General features: G+C 36.0%; 1 protein-coding gene across 2 annotated transcripts in view; it reads right to left on the bottom strand.

Annotated features, from left to right (window-relative positions):
• Nucleotides 1-13880, bottom strand: part of LOC121425215 (myosin light chain kinase, smooth muscle-like) — a 108300-nt gene extending 94420 nt beyond the window's left edge. For both annotated transcript variants that reach the window (XM_041621226.1, XM_041621234.1), the window contains exons 1-5: nucleotides 13812-13880; nucleotides 5785-5988; nucleotides 4345-4582; nucleotides 3823-3926; nucleotides 2666-2818 (exon numbers count right to left, since the gene is read on the bottom strand). In XM_041621226.1, coding sequence (XP_041477160.1) covers nucleotides 2666-2818; nucleotides 3823-3926; nucleotides 4345-4582; nucleotides 5785-5988; nucleotides 13812-13879 — 767 coding nt within the window. In that variant the 5' untranslated portion in view covers nucleotide 13880. The remainder of the gene's footprint in view (nucleotides 1-2665; nucleotides 2819-3822; nucleotides 3927-4344; nucleotides 4583-5784; nucleotides 5989-13811) is intronic.
• Nucleotides 13881-16498: the final 2618 nt, after the last annotated feature.

Below are 16498 nucleotides of genomic sequence, written 5' to 3'. Positions count from 1 at the left end.
AGTGATATGATTATCCGTCCTAACTATACCCCCTCCGCCGTCCACTGGAAACCACCTTAAAGTGTTAATTCGATATAAAATTGGAAACACTTTTCCAGCAGACTACAATATCCGCCACCCCCCGGCTTGGCCCTCTTTGTCCCACTTTCCCCGGGTCCTTGCTCATCTATCAAGTGTGTATTCGGAAGAAACTTTCGTAATTTCCTGAAGCTTCCACCAAAAAATATCATCAGATTATTTTTTGGGGTGAGTTTAGTGAACGATAGTATATATGAACAGAGAAAGATATATATTATTTTGTACTCCAACAAATACAAGTTTTATTTCCATACAACGGTTGGGTCATCAAGGTGGTTCGTGTGAATAAAGGAACCTTCTTTGAAATTGGATTTAGATTTAGGCAAGGGGTTTTACTCTAATTCAAGACATACTGTACATGTATATAAAATAGATATCATTACATCAAACGTTACGTTGATAGTGATTTTCGTGATTTTCCAACCCCCAAACACGATTTGCAATATTGAATCTACTCTCTCACTGGAAGAAATTAGGCCACGCGAATTAGAGGAGGAGTTTTCATAGACAAGATGGAAAACAATGATAACAAAACGCCTTTACGACTTGTTTCTCATCAGAGATGAAGAGGAAAACAAATCAAGGGGGAACTTCCTGTGCCCTAGCTGAGAGGCTTGACTCATCACCACATCCCTACAGTAGCATCACCATGGCAACAACGGAATCTTACATCCTTTTTTTCACTTGGACACCTTACAGCAACTACAAACAAATGAATTAAAAATGGTGGATACAATATGACTGCAAGGGGGTTGTCAAGCGCGATCCTTTTTGTTTTGTTCCAAAATCTGAATTATTAAATAACCAACAACATCATCCATTTTTATCATGAATTGATTAAGAATTGAAATCAAATTCAAACACAGATAAACACAGAAGGGGAAAAATAGAAAGAGGAAAGGGGAAAGGGGGGGGTAGAGAGAGGGGGTGAGAGAGGGAAGAGAGAGGGAGAGAGAGACAGATAGGGAGAGAGGAAGAAAGATAGAAGAAATACGGAGAGAGATAGGAATAAATAAACAGAGCAAAAATGAAACAGAGTAATGAAGAGAAAGAGAAAATAGAAAGAAATAAATATAGAGATAGAGGTACATGATGAGAAATAAGAAAATCAAAGAGAAATGTGGAAAAATAAAAATGAATAAAGAGAAAATAGAGAGTGACAAAGTCATAGAAAATGCGGGTGGCAAGAGTAAGAAATGGATTAATAAAAGTTTCCAAAAGTTTAGCTGTCATCATGGGCTATCCCAGGGTCGTCTTAGCATCCCAGTGGAAGGCGAGAAGCTGTCTACATCTAATTGATACCGGTAACATTCTCTCTGTGAGTCAGCTTCCTCTAAAACTCTTTAACCATCTCCAAATGTTATAGACCCTCTCCATTTTCTGCATGTGGGTTAGACCGCAAAATATATTCCATGTGGTCGCTGACAAGAAGGGTATATTTAGCGACTGTCATCATTCTCTAAAGTCGTTCTTTTGATATATTGGGATACTAATAATATCTAACCTACAAAATAATACCCCCTATGCCTAAATAAGAGTGTAAGACAGGAAACCTGGCTTTGAGATGATTACAGGTGGATTTTTCAATAATTAAAAAAAATTAACTTCCATTTTTTCCAACATTTCGGTATCAATAACACCCTGCCTTTTATGATAATAACAATATGTAACATTTACATAGCGCTTAATACAATGTTTCGAAGCGCTTTATAATACTAATACCTGGCTTAAACATGGCTACCTAGATCAAGAGCTCGAGCATTCAAGGATTTTTTTCCTACCGGGTAACCCTTTAATACACCAGGGTGCAGAGTAGCAAATTTAGATAAACTTTTCTCTCTTTCTTCTGTAATTGATATTAATGATAAGAAATATTCGCACACCTTTTCCCCTCCTTCACGATATTTAAGTTGCATCAACTGTCTTATGAAATTTTATTCCACCCCCCCCCCCTCCCCCCAAAAAAAACTGTTTTAAACTTTACGAGATAATATAACGATATATCCTATGTTAAACGATGTTTCTCTTTTTTTTTAATTCCACCTCAGTCTGCTCTACTGGGCTACCTTTTCTGGGTCTTAAGATCAGGGAGTGTTTCACGAAGCATCTTGTCAGTTTACAACTGTTATAAGTCACTGAAATCCTTGTACCCGATTGGCCGATTGCAGATTTGTCATTGGAATAATATCACTAGTAAGATTGACATCCCGGCCGGGAAGACAACAATGCAACGCTACCTAAATGCAGAAAGGGGATCCACACACAAAAAAGGGTTATCCATTGTAACGAATCGCAGATAGGTGGCGCCCTTCTCCTGAGGTGTCTCGGCGATATGAATTATCTCAACAATATTACAATGGCGCGGCTGCTAATCTTGAAAATATATCTTGGCCTAGATTAACCACCTGCCCCTAGAATTTCTCTCAATGTTAACATCGAATTTGAATGCAGCCTCGTTTTCGAACGACAAGAATGATCCAACAGAGCCTGATGCAGTCAAAATAGGGTTGACCTAAAAGAGAAATATAGCATTTAAACCAGATTAGTAGACACAAAAGTATATACAATTAATCTTTGATTTTGTTACCTTTGATCTTTGACCAGTAAGCTGGAGATAAACTCTTTTGCCCCGTTGGAGATGCCATCAAATGCCTCGTCTTCAAAGTCCCACTCGCCCACTGTGACGTTGTTCAGTGTCTCTGTATCCGAGTCTCCAAGGAACGGTGACAGTCCGCTCAGTCTAACAAGGGAAAGGGTTCAAAAAGATTGCATGAGAAATGAGGAAAAGATAGATAGATAAATGGATTTTATTAAAAACATCATTTCTCGCAGTACAAACTGAAATAAACATGAATTACAGATAAAAACAATTACAAGACAATAAACAATATGCAGTATTAACATAGGAATTTAAATTAAAATTAAAGGGTCACTCTCGCAGTGCACTTAATTTCGGCAAGGAGAAATACATATCCAGTGCACTTTGAATACAATCATCCTAAGTGCACCACGAAAATGACCCTGTAAACACTTGACATGAAAAAAAGTTCTTACTTGTAAATTAAACTATAGATTCGATTCATAAAAATTCATGAGTAAAGTTAAAACTATCAAAATTGTACACACAGGAAACCATTAGGACATTACTTTTATTATTAATAAAATACTTTACTATTAAAAAATAGGAAAAATTAGCATTTATATAAAACAGAATATCAAATTATATGGACCCTAATTGCACTTAAAATGAGTAAAACCAGTGAGTAGGCTTATTTACGTGAGATATTGCACGAAGAGAGAGAGAGAAAAAAAGACAGGGTGGGGGAGGGGGAGAGAGAAGCAGTACATGTATATGAAGCCATCAAGCAATGAAAACATCTATGAATAAGTTAAAGTTATATAAGATATAATTACAATAATTAACGCCAATATTTATTTATAAATGCAAAAAGGAATAAAGAGAGAGGGGAGAGGAGGAGAAAGGGGAACATGGTGGAGGGATACGGAAGAGAAGACGTCGAGTGGAGAGAAAAAATTATTAGGTGAAAGAATGAAAATATTGTGAGAATTAATTTTCATCAAAAACTACAAAAGAAGAAAAAGCAATCACTTTGAAAATGCAAAAAATATAAACACACAAACACATTTCATACAAGCAAAACATTGAGACAAATCATGATAATTCTACAAATCAAAGATCATTAAAAACAAATGTTAATTGAGTTCAGTGGTTTATATACTTACAGAACATAACAGATGACCCCAACACTCCACATGTCTGTCAGTGGGGTGATAGCGTCGAAGCTGATTACTTCCGGGGCAACAAACTCCGGCGTTCCACACAAAACCTGTAGATGAGGTAAAACACACATAACACAGTTCCTGGATCTAAACTTCATAAAGTTTTTGGTCTTGCGGGGCCTGCCTCCAGAAATTCGTAACAAAAGTTCAAACTGAATCTCCTGAATACAGTTTATCAACATTTTTTTTTCTTGTTCTCTCTTTCCATCGTTCAATTAAAAAGATCACTTTATCAATCAAATATACATGGATATGGCGGGCGAATTACAACTGTATGTAGTTATCATCATTTGTAAAAAAAAATATATATGTATATATAAACAGACATTCTAAACATACTGTTGATCAAAGTAAACGTGATTTTATTAAGAGTTGAATATTCAGGATTTTTTTATAAGGTGTTGTCTAATTCAACTTGTGTTTTAGTTAAGTTCTTTACGATCTTAATATCGTGATGATAAATACCTTGAGGTCGTTGTTCGGTTCATACTTCCTAGCCAATCCAAAATCGATTATCTTTAGTTGAAAGCCCGTTCGGTTCACACACATGATATTCTCGGGTTTTAGATCAAGATGCATGATGTTATTGTGGTGCATGTGTTGTACGCCTGCGCAGATCTGTCTCATGTAGCTGATGACCTCGCTCTCTGTGAGGTCAAACTTATCGTCCACAATCCTCTCGAATAACTCTCCTCCAGTAATGCTGCTCATTGAATAAAAAAAGAAAGAAATATCATGAAATAGGAACTTGAATAGAAATGATTTCATTTCATGTTTGCTAATGATTATGGACGTCATGTAATCATACACATGAAAAAAATATGTGGTGTTAACTGGTGTACATGGAGGACCGCACCATTTTTTTTACACCGGTGTTAAATTGACAATAACACCTATAGGTGTTATTGCAACACCTTTGCTTGTTAAATTTACACTCTTTGGTGTTATGTTCAATCTCTAGGGAGTAATTTTAACACATCAGGGTGTGGTCCTCTATTAAAAACTGGTTTCAGACTTAACACCACAGATTTACAGAGTACCCAATGTACGTAAAACAGTGTACCTTTCGAGTCGACGGGTGAAGGGGGGGGGGGGGGCTATGATATCTGACACTTGCCCATCAGCTACGAACAGAAATATAACTCAAAACTAGAAAATCAAACAATGCATATTATTTATAATTTCATTCTTTGTGCATCTTTATTAACTGATGTGATAACAATAAAAAAACAACCACAAACAAAGCAAACTATAAAAACAATGGAGAGGATTGTTTTGAGTAGGTTCCCTTGTCCGCAATTCAATTACACGACCAATTGAATACTTTATGGTGTATACTAATTAGTCAGCATTATTTTTAATTCGATTGAGTGATTTCTTGGGTTCAAAGAGGTGGTGACCATTTTACACTTTTTTTATCAATAAGCTAAATGGGTTAGAGTATAGTGCACCAATTTCCCATCTCTGTTCCTTACATTCACATGTCGCCGTAGCTGGCGTGATTCCAGTTGGGTAAAATGCTCGAATCAATCAAAACTAAACGCCGGATAACCTACATTTCTAAAAGTCACACCATTTTTCCCTTTTTGACATATATATGTGTAGATATATATATATAATATATATATATATATATATATATATATATATATATATATATATATATATATATATATATGATATATATAGAGTAATTAATATAAAATATGACTTAACGAGATAGATCCTGTAATTGGTAATCATGAACTTAAAGAAAACTTACGATCGTTTGATTTTCTCTACTTCGATAAGATTATGATCGTGTTCCAATAATGATCAACATGATTGCAAGAGAATCGTATTCAGTTTTTAAAATATTATTTGGATTTATTAACATCATCTGTCAATGGACAAGGATTTTCTCACCATTCAAGAATCATGACAGTTTGTCTGGATGATTGGTAAGCATCGATGAGGGCCATCAGAGAAGGATGTTCGAGTTCGGCCATGAGGTCGATCTCCCGTTGGACGGCCTCTCTGTCTTTCGCCCTGATCGTCTTCACGTACTTGGCCGCCCATGTCTTACCGGTAGACTTCTCCTCACATCGGTAGACGATGCCAAATTTACCCCTTCGAGAAAATGAAAAATGGAAAGGGTTTAGACCGTGAGCACTGGCGTATAGATTGGGGACACGAGGAACTAGCCCCTATAATTTCCACTATTAAGAAAACAAAATAATTAGGAAGAAAATATTGAAAAAAAAGTAAAATAAAAAAAGGGGTGAAATGTGATATTGTTTTCTGATTATCGTTTCGAAACCCGTCAAAAAATATATTTGCATTTTAATAAGGTCAACATTTTCTTTAAAATTTTTACTCAACACGCCACTGACTATACCAACCATGGCTGGCGAGAATTATGGAAGGAGGACATGCCCACCCCCCCCCCTCCGAATTATAATTTTCATTTAACAGCCCATGGTAGAGGGTCGTTTCGCCAACCCCCCCCCCCCCCTTGCCCAGTGGTGATGACAAAATCTCAAGAAATTGCCACACTTTGCAACAATTGCATTGCAATTGATCAGTAAAGTTGGTCCTTATTGCTAACTCTGTAAAAATAGAATATTGTATAATTCAAACAATAAAAAAAACAAAAGAAATAGTGATTGAGGGACATCATCGATTCTCTCATTTGCGTGTTACGAAATTGTGCATATAACTATTTTGTGAAAAATAAGCAAAACTTTAAAATGTCATTGAATCAATTGATTCAAATCATTTTTTTCTGAGGTGGACTTGACCTTTAATCACACGTCAATTTATCTTTTATTCCCTTTTATCAGGATATTAATTATATTAAAGCTTCAAATCTGCCTGAAAAATAATATAGATATACCAGCTTGCTTAGATCCAAAGACATCCCTCTCCCGGGAGGATGTTAAGTCGATAGTATCCCTGTCTGAGGTAATATTTTTTCGTTGCGAACATGGAAGCATAGTAGCTTGTCATTTCACAGTCAGATAGTAATTAATCAACACTGTCTGGCAACCATGATGAAGAATAGAGGGAACTTCTATCAGGCAGCAACTCTCAAAAGTAGACCATAAATTGAAGGAAAGAAAATAGCGATTGGCACATAGTACATGTACTAGCTGTGATTTATTTCTCATCATGTGCGCAATCTTCGTATGTTTACGTCACGTGCAGACGTTATACATGTATGTGGTTTCAGAATAGGTCAGGTGGTATTTAAAGGCCCCCTACCATCCTCTTCCCCCCCCCGGGTTCTCCCTCCTATCCCACCCCCTCCCCTCATACACACATACACCTGCATATATTTTACTTTTGATACATTTATCAATAAAAAGTAGTAAGTTGTAATCACGATATATATATTGGCCATTCTTCACCTTTTCAAGAACATCTTCACATAAAACTTGGCATATCGGTCCCAAGATATATGATCTATGTTTGAATATAATATTTCAAAAAGTTAGAAACCATTCACATGGAATAAAATCAACTGGGAATGACACGTACTCGCCCCCTCCCCCCCCCCCCTTGGCGCATCTATGCATTTTTTTTTTCATTTCATTTTTGTTTTTAGGGGAAGTTCACCCTGAAAAAAGTTTGTTGTAGAAATAGCATAAAGAATAATACAAACATATTGGTGAAGGTTGAGGAAAATCCGTTAAAGATTAAGAAAGTTATTAATTATGATTTTAAGTTTTGGATTTGTGACGTCACGGCGAGCAGGTGCCCAATAAGTTATGTAATATAAAATGAATGAATTTCATTTTGTAATTGTTCTTGATGACTTATATTTGTTTTCTTTTCATGTTCGGGTGTGATATGATTTGTCTATTAATATACAAAAGGTACAGTAAAAAAAAATCATTTCATTGATATGTTTTTACCATTCGCTGTGTCGGAATGCTGCTCGCAATAAGACGTCACAAATCAAATAATTATAGTAATGAAATTCTAATAACTTTTTAACTCTTTGGTGGATTTTTATAAACCTTCGGCAATATTTTTAATAATTTGTTTTGCTATTTCTAAAACAAAAACACTTTTTATCAGAGTGAACTTCCCCTTTAATTGTATATTACAACCGGAGAAAGCATTGAACATGTTGAAGTACCGCCACCTCTTCCATGCCAACTGCGTCATTATTGTGTATGGGAGCGAAGTGATCGAAGCGATCGATCTCCAGGAAATTGTGGTATTTTGAACCAGCATTTTTTTTCTTTACGTCATTCTGTTGTATCTTCATTTCACTCCTGTTGGTAGAACTATCAGTCATCATATTCAGTTTATCTTCGTCATTTTCAACACAAATCCAACTGCTACAGGTCTGATGGAGAGAGTCATCCCTATAAACTATCATTATTTTGTTGCTTGTTTTTATAGTCTCCCTCTATTGATAAATCACTGTCAACCCTTCTATAGGGAATGTAATCACAACAATTATTGTATAATTCTCACCCCGCTTTCCCTTCCAATAAACATGCTATGGATACACGTCAAGATAATTACTTTTTAACGAGAATGTAGTCGTTGTTTAGGTTCTACATGAAAACGTTTGGGGCCGGTGACGAGTATATTTCAACTAGAGTCGTTAGCATTGTCTGTACAGATAGTGTCTTCGGGTTCGAGGGAAGCAATCAGAGTTACAACTTGACGTTCATAGTGTAACAAGTGTCTTTCCTTACCGTCTCCAAGCGATTTCTCAGCCCCCACCCTCGACGTCTTTCCTGACTCTTTTATATGTGTAACTTTTAATCTACAACTAACACATCAACACAGCAAAAACTGTGGTGTTAACCGGTGTTCATAGAGGACTACACCAGTTATTTTACACCGGTGTTAAATTGGGGGTGTTAGTTTTACACCTATAGGTGTTATTACAACACATATGGTTATTACATTTACACTTTTTGCTGTTATGTTCAATCTCTAGGGTGTTATTTTAACACCTCTGGGTGTGGTCCTCTATTAACACCAATTGGTGTCAGTTTTTACAGTGAATGACGCCATGATGGTCCCTTTGATGATCGCTCCTAGTGGAATCATCGGATGATTGTGTATCACAGTATCACAAGATTTGCAATTCCAGTCTAATCTTCAATGTTGATACCATGCTCCCCAGCAACCTCACCCCCCCCCCCGCAGCATCCCACCCCCAAAGCTTCTCCGATGACGGTCATCATGGTCATGACGGTACAGGGTGCCATGGGGGCAATAGCCTCCTTACTTTTAAAAGTATGGTGTTGCTATACCGTTCATTATCCGTCAAGGTCAAGTCTACCTCAGAAAAATGTTGATTTGAATCAATAGAGAAACATCAGACAAGCACAATGCTGAAAATCTCATCAAAATCGGATGTAAAATAAGAAACTTATGGCATTTCAAAGTCGCTTATTTTTAACAAAAACATTATTTTTTCAGAAGACCATTATGGTATCAGAAAAAAGTAAGGATGTTGAAAATAACAAACTATGTACAAACGTAATAAGGGCATGTGGTATCATAATAAGGAAATTATACCAAAAAGTTTAGGGGAAATCACTAAACCCTCTTAAACATGCCAAATGATGTAATATTGTGAGACAAGGAAGGATTGGTGAACCACAAACGTATACAAACAAGAGAAACAAGAGGGACAAATAGGATAAATTGTGTGAAATGGCAAAGAATTTGACACCCCCCCAAAAAAAAAAAATTCTCAATTAGATTATTTGAGTAGCCTATACACTTCCAAGGAATGTACAGACTTCTTTTGCAGGGAGAGCTGTAATCAAACAAATCCACAAATCAAATCGCAATGTGAAATACAAACCAATCAATAGCGTTTATTTTGTTCAACTTGCGTTTGAACACCCTCCCCCAAGCCCCAGTTCATACGAACTCGGAAATGTATATATAAGCTGTAGAAACAGTTTGGAGTACTTTCACAGTTTCACAACTTAATGAAGTAATTTCACTTCATCATCACGCAATCATAGATCGGAAATTGGATTTGAAATAGTCTTTTATTATTATTCATAGAGTGTGGATCATTACAATCAAATATAAATTCAGGTGCTCTTATCTTTCCTTCGCATGTACAGATAAATCCTATTTTCAAAGCACTGCGACTTATGACGGCCATAACCGGGGGGGGGGGTGGTTCAAGGAATAAAAACAATTGTGTTGCTATGGCAGTACATAACATAATTACATTTTTAGGCATACCTGAAAGAAAACAAAAAAGCGCCCAAACAAATTGGTATAGACCCATTTGAAAATACAATAATTCAATTTTCTGGTTGAAAATATGTTTTAAACACTGTTAAAGAAAGGAAAAAGGGTCGCTGCGTTCTCATACATAACCTTAATTCATTCATTAAAATATATACAATCTTTCTTTTTTAAGATCCGAGAAGAAACAAAAATCGTTTCACTAGGAGTAGTTGAAACCATAGAAGTATCGTCAGGTCATTGCACCATTTTCTATACGTAAGTAAATAACTGGGGGGGGGGTATGCAAAGAGATCATTTGAAGCCAAATAAACGTGGAAAAGGATTTGATTCACACATTTTGGTTTTCCTATGCAGTATTCCGGGAGGTAGGTTTACGACATAAAAGCCATGCACATAAAGTCAGTACTTGGTTAACACTTCGTTTTCTATAATCACCATTATTATCATTTGACGATTTCCTTTATCACATTTTCCCCAATACCATTTTCATAAGTCTGCACGATTTAAAGATTCGATTATTCTTCCTAAAAATGAGAGGGATCTTATAAAAGATGATCAGAGGCCTCATGGGACAGACAATGAATTCATTTGGGTATATTTTCGTTTCTTACTTTCATAAATTTTGAATATTGTTTTAGTTTCATTCATAATCATGACAATACAGGGATATGATTTTTGCAAAGTCATGAAAATTATTCTTAATACTTATTCAGAAATTCAGCCTATATAAGTTCCAATGCTGTAGGAGAAATAACTGATCAATGTGGCGAATTTTTATATTAAGATTTGCTGCACCTATTTGCGACCGAGAGGCAATGAATAAATACACAATTATTGTTTTGATGATCTATAACATTGTGGTATCTTATTGAAACTTACAAGGTTGTGGATATATTCCACTTTTATGATCGCTTATTTTTTCGGATGGGGTGGGGGTGGGGGCATGAGAATCCAGAAAGGAAAAGAACAGTCTCTCAACGTCGCATTGGCAATGGATTGCTAATGCATTTTCAGCACCTTATAATACGAACTACAATACATAATAAGGATGGGATTTGCTACAAAACTGTTTTTATCCAATATTTAAAGATGGATGTGTGTTTAGCGCTGACAGCCAGGAGCAGATTTATTCACGTGCAGCTCGCCCAACGATCAGTACTGGTTTCTCATTTATGGTAGCAAATTTGCATTTTAGATAGCTGAGAACTAATACGGGCTCCAGCTTAGTTAAGTGACAATAATTGTTCGCACAAAAAACCCCAAAACAACCTAAGATTACTTTCTCGATTCTCTATAGGAGAGTGGAAGTGAATCGATTACCCTTTCCCTTTCATCAAATTTTACGACCTTATTTTTAGCCTAATTGGAAAATCGCCATCTTATATAACTATATGCTACGATGATTAATACATCTTCAAAAATACCCAAGGTAGCTTTGCACATAAATACACAATGTGGATACATATGGTTAGATTGATATGTTTGGGCAGTCAATCCATCCAGAGGCCTCCCACACATTATACGGAATGCCGTCAATCAGTAATAATTGGTGATCATTAAAAGTGGGTAAAGTGATTATCATCTACTCCAATATAGCTGTAATATTCAAATACAATTGCAACAGTTTTAAAAGGTGAAATCATCAATATGTAGCAATTAATTGGTGGCAGCATTTAACTCTTAGGGGTATTTTCCCATTACCCCTACGGCACCATGTCAGACCTCAAACACCCTTCCATTCACCATAGACCTTCTCGTAATTGACATATTGGAGATCGATATATTCTTTAATGCCAATCTTAAAAAGAGATATTCCTAAGAGACGGGATTAAACCAGTCTTACAATGGAGAATGGTACTAATGAATGCAGGGTTGGACAACTTTTGTTGGAGTCGAAGTGGTCCGAGCGAAAACACACGCGTGATCAAGTGGAACTATATGATAATCCTTACTTATCTTATCAAGGGAACTGGGAGGGAATGACAGTGAAACCACTTTATGAAAGGAGTCATCATTCGAAATCGTGAAATTAAAAACATCGTTTGGGTTTGGGGGCGTTCATTCAGCATAAATAATATTGACGCCATCTACGTTAACATTTCGTTTGGTGATATGATTTTGTTCATGAAAACGTTAATTTTACCAGAGGACCCTACAAGTTGGGCACCGAGGAACACCCGTCCACGTTGAATTAAAGCATCATCGAGACAACCAGGCTAGATAACCCATCATAATAATTGCATTGAACAATACTTAAGAAGGCCTATATGGTTAATTCAGGATTTTTTTTAACGATATTGAATGCAATTAGTGTTTATATACAGCTCACAGAGTACAACATACTACCAATTCAATGTTCCATTACGTTATTTAGGTATATGAAACCAGAAATAAGTTTGATAATTTAATGTAAGCGAAGAACATTGCAAATGATTTATAAACGTGGCGCAATTAGTTAAATATGAAAGCAATACATAACATGAATATGAATCATGTGTAAAGTAATTCAAGATGGTGGCAATTCACTAAAAACAATTAATCAACATACATTTATATATCGTTATTTGTAACTTTAACATTGAATTTGACTTTTATTGACTTAACCGTATCACGGTTAGGTTCAATTCTAACGTTTCGGAAAACGCTTTCAGCCATTCAAAGGAAATTGATTTCCTAACACTGTATATTATTTGGCATATTATCTCAAATGATACGTGCGGTTTGTGATTGGGAAAAGAGAGCTATGAAATTGAAGGGGTGAAATAATAACAACAACTATTAATAACATAGGGAGTATAAAACAACATTGTTTAGTTGCTTGCGTGATCAAATAGCATCGTGAACAATCAATGTCACTTCGAAAATTGGCTCAAATTTCGTACACATAATTGTCCGAGAAAGTCTTTTGTGCCATCGGGACATTAAATCAATGCGAAATTGCTACCCTTAACCGATCTATTGTAATGTGTTTTTTGTGCATTGTGCAGGTTGAATGGATGAATAGAAGCATATTATCTGAGTGACTATAGATCACTCTTGGGAGACACGAAGCAGATTTATCTTGCCGGGGGGGGGGGTAGAAACAGGGACATAGATTAGATATATGGTAAGTGACCCAAAAGAAAATGATCACAGTATAGTAGGTGATAATAATTGTGAGATTGCGGTTGTTCTTTCACACAAAATCCAAACGGTTCTAGTCCCATGTCAGTGCGATCGTAAAATGGTATGCATTAATTTAAATTAGCCGCTCGCGATCTATGTGAATAAAGCAGGCAATAGGAGGAAAACTATAAAAGTTATTTTAAAAAACAAAAACAAATCTCTTGATATTATTACCGCAAGGGACCATTGGGAAGTGATTCGTTCAAACGCAAGTCCCAAATATAAACGCACGTTTCTGATAGGTTTGATTGCAAATCGTTTTGCAACAAGGGCGGCTGGTGTTACTGCAGTGCAATGTAATATATAATTCATGGAAAGAGCACGGATGATTGAGAAGGGAGTGTGAAAGTGGATAGAGTAAAGAAAGGGGGCAAGAGAATGAGAGAGAGAGAGAGAGGGGGGGGGGGGGTAAAGTTGAAAAGTGAGGGGAAAGCCAGAAAGACAGAGGACCATTGGGACAGACGTTATAAGAGAAGAGAGGAAGCAAAGTAATGAATAATTTAGACGATAAGAGTGCCAAAGATTGATAAAGGTGTACTTACTTGCCAAGTTCTTCCTTGACTATGTAGTTATCTTCTGCTTTCTCATTCTTCTTCACTTCAAAGGACATCCCTGTTACAAAATAAGAAACAAAACGATTATATGTATATAATACACAAAAGATCAAGTTGACAATATTGTTACAATAAGCGACAACCGAATCGCAGTGTATTTCATTTAAATGGTGTATAATGGTGCTACAATCAGGATATTTTCAATCAGGATAAAATAGAAATCTTTTCAAAATTTACAGTAATAAATTTGCAGTAAGATTGTAACTGAAATAATAGTTCCAAGGTCCAATCAATCGTATGAGAGGTGAATGCGAGGGACCGGAGCGGACAATAGTATACACGTCTCCCTTCCACTTCGTTCGATTCCATACGCACTGGTGTACGAATGAGATGGGAGCTCATCAGAACTGCGTTCTCCCTCCCTCAACCCCGAATCCCACCCCCACAATATTACATCGTGAAGAAAGTAAATGATTTTAAACAATATCTTTGAATATACATTATCTATATACAAGAGCTATTACATAATTTATAATTTATCACTGAATTAGATTTTCCCGCAAAAAAAATCAGAAAAGTGGCCAGTGCCCCACAGCTTACCCCCCCCCCGCCTCAAATTTCATGAGTCATTACATCACTGTCCATCTGATTATTGGCAGTATACCTCATTGATATAACCAATTATAATTATTGTCTGCACCAGGCGCGGATCCAGTGGAGGGAGTGGGGGTGCTCCCCATATCTTTTTTTTAGGCTTGTCAGTCATTAAGAAATATGTACTCGAAAATGACGCCCGTAATTAATACTATTCTTTTTGCTTGTCAATTTTTGGAAAGTGACCCAATCCCCAATTCTGGCCCATCCTGGATCCACATTTTAGTCTTAGCCCTCTAAAAAGTGTCATAAAATACCAAATAATAGGGAACCGAATATCAGAGTATATACATTAAACTGAAAGAATACTATGTGGAGAGTTATGTATTGTATTGGTTCGGTGGCGACACCAAATATATCGAACAATCGATAGAATGAAAGAAGTGTACTCAAGTGTCTCTCTAAATAGTTCTTTTCTCAACTCGTCAACGGAAAGTATGTAAAGAAGAACTGGAACCTTTATTCTTAAGTAACACATGTCATTGAGAATGCTGTCTCTTATATTTGCTATAGACTCCATGGGTACCTTCAACACATCCTCTGCATTTTTGTCTGTTTATTGACACACGGATATACCACTCGACGTGAAATTATATACACTTCATCCCTCAAAAATATATTTTTGAAATGCCCCCCCTGTAGGACTGTACATTGTTGAAAATAATGATCAACAATAGAAAAACAACTCAACAAAATTAATTCACGTCAAGTTAAGATAACTATGAAGTTAAAGTTGAAATGCACCAGCTCATTAATTCGTCTTTTAAAATGTTTTTTTTTTCTTTATAATAATGACAGAACCCTGAAGAAGACCAGCTTTTAATGATTGCATCTTGCATATGTATATTATGTATCTTGCCATTTGTATCTCGTAACATATTCTTGTATTTTTACTTTTTATTTGTTCTTTTTTCTGTATCTCATAATGTCCTGTTGCTATATTTTTCATATATTGTATGTTTTTTTATGCTGACCTGGCCACCCTGTTTAAATCGAGAATATATAAAAAATATTTAGAAATAGAAATATCAAAAAAGAAAACAAATCAAATGATTTCATTTGGGGAGAGTTTTCTCATTACAAAATCCAATTACATTGGCAATATTGGCACAGGTGAAAGTCTGCACCTTGGGTATGCAAAATAATGTTGGATCATCAGAGTACGGCCCGGTCACAATATAGGGAAGGGGAGGTGGGGATGGGGGGCAAGGGAGCATATCTCCCATATCTCCTGAAATTAAAAACCCCGCTTGCTTTATAGCATTCTATTAAATTCATGTCAAAATCAAAACAATTTAAACAAACAAAAAAGTCTTGCAACTAGCTCGATCGCTTCGGTTTCTGCGCAGTCTCTTGAGTATTTCTTCCTGGGGAAAACAGTCCTAAAGCTGAATTCAAGATCTGAATCAGTTTCAGACAATTTTAGTGGTTCCACTATGCATTTCGTATTCCCTACATGCACAAGATCAACATTTTTTAACCGATTTGGGGTGGTTTCCTTAACAACTTATTCCAATGAAAGATCACAATCCACGAGATATCATGTTTATCAAAAACACAACTGAACAATAATTCTCGGCTTAGTTGTAAAACTTTCAACATTGACATTGACTTAAGGTCTACTTATCAACATGATCAATGTGGATAACCCTTGACATCGTCAATGTAATGTGCCAAAAAATACTTCCTTATGATCATAACGATTGTCATAATATAAACATACAAGATTCAAGTGAAAATAAACATATTTCGGTCTTAGTATCTATATCCCTTCCAGATAAGGAAACATGTGGACTATGTAACGGCCCTGAGTCCGAAATCTATTATTAGATATTATATTTGATATTGAATGAAACTAATGATGAAATAGAATCTTATCCCAACACAACAAGATGAATTCTGAGCGCTGTGAGAAAATATTCCTTGTCTGTAATCCCAATACTTCTCTTGAGTTTGTCAAACCATCAAAGCAAAGTAAGTTAACCCTAGCGACACCAGTGAAACCGACCCTACAAACCGAT

This window comes from Lytechinus variegatus, chromosome 1 (assembly GCF_018143015.1).
Source record: "Lytechinus variegatus isolate NC3 chromosome 1, Lvar_3.0, whole genome shotgun sequence".
Lineage (NCBI taxonomy): Eukaryota > Metazoa > Echinodermata > Echinoidea > Temnopleuroida > Toxopneustidae > Lytechinus > Lytechinus variegatus.
Note: the sequence above shows the minus strand (reverse complement) of the source record. Positions and strands in the feature narration are given on the sequence as shown.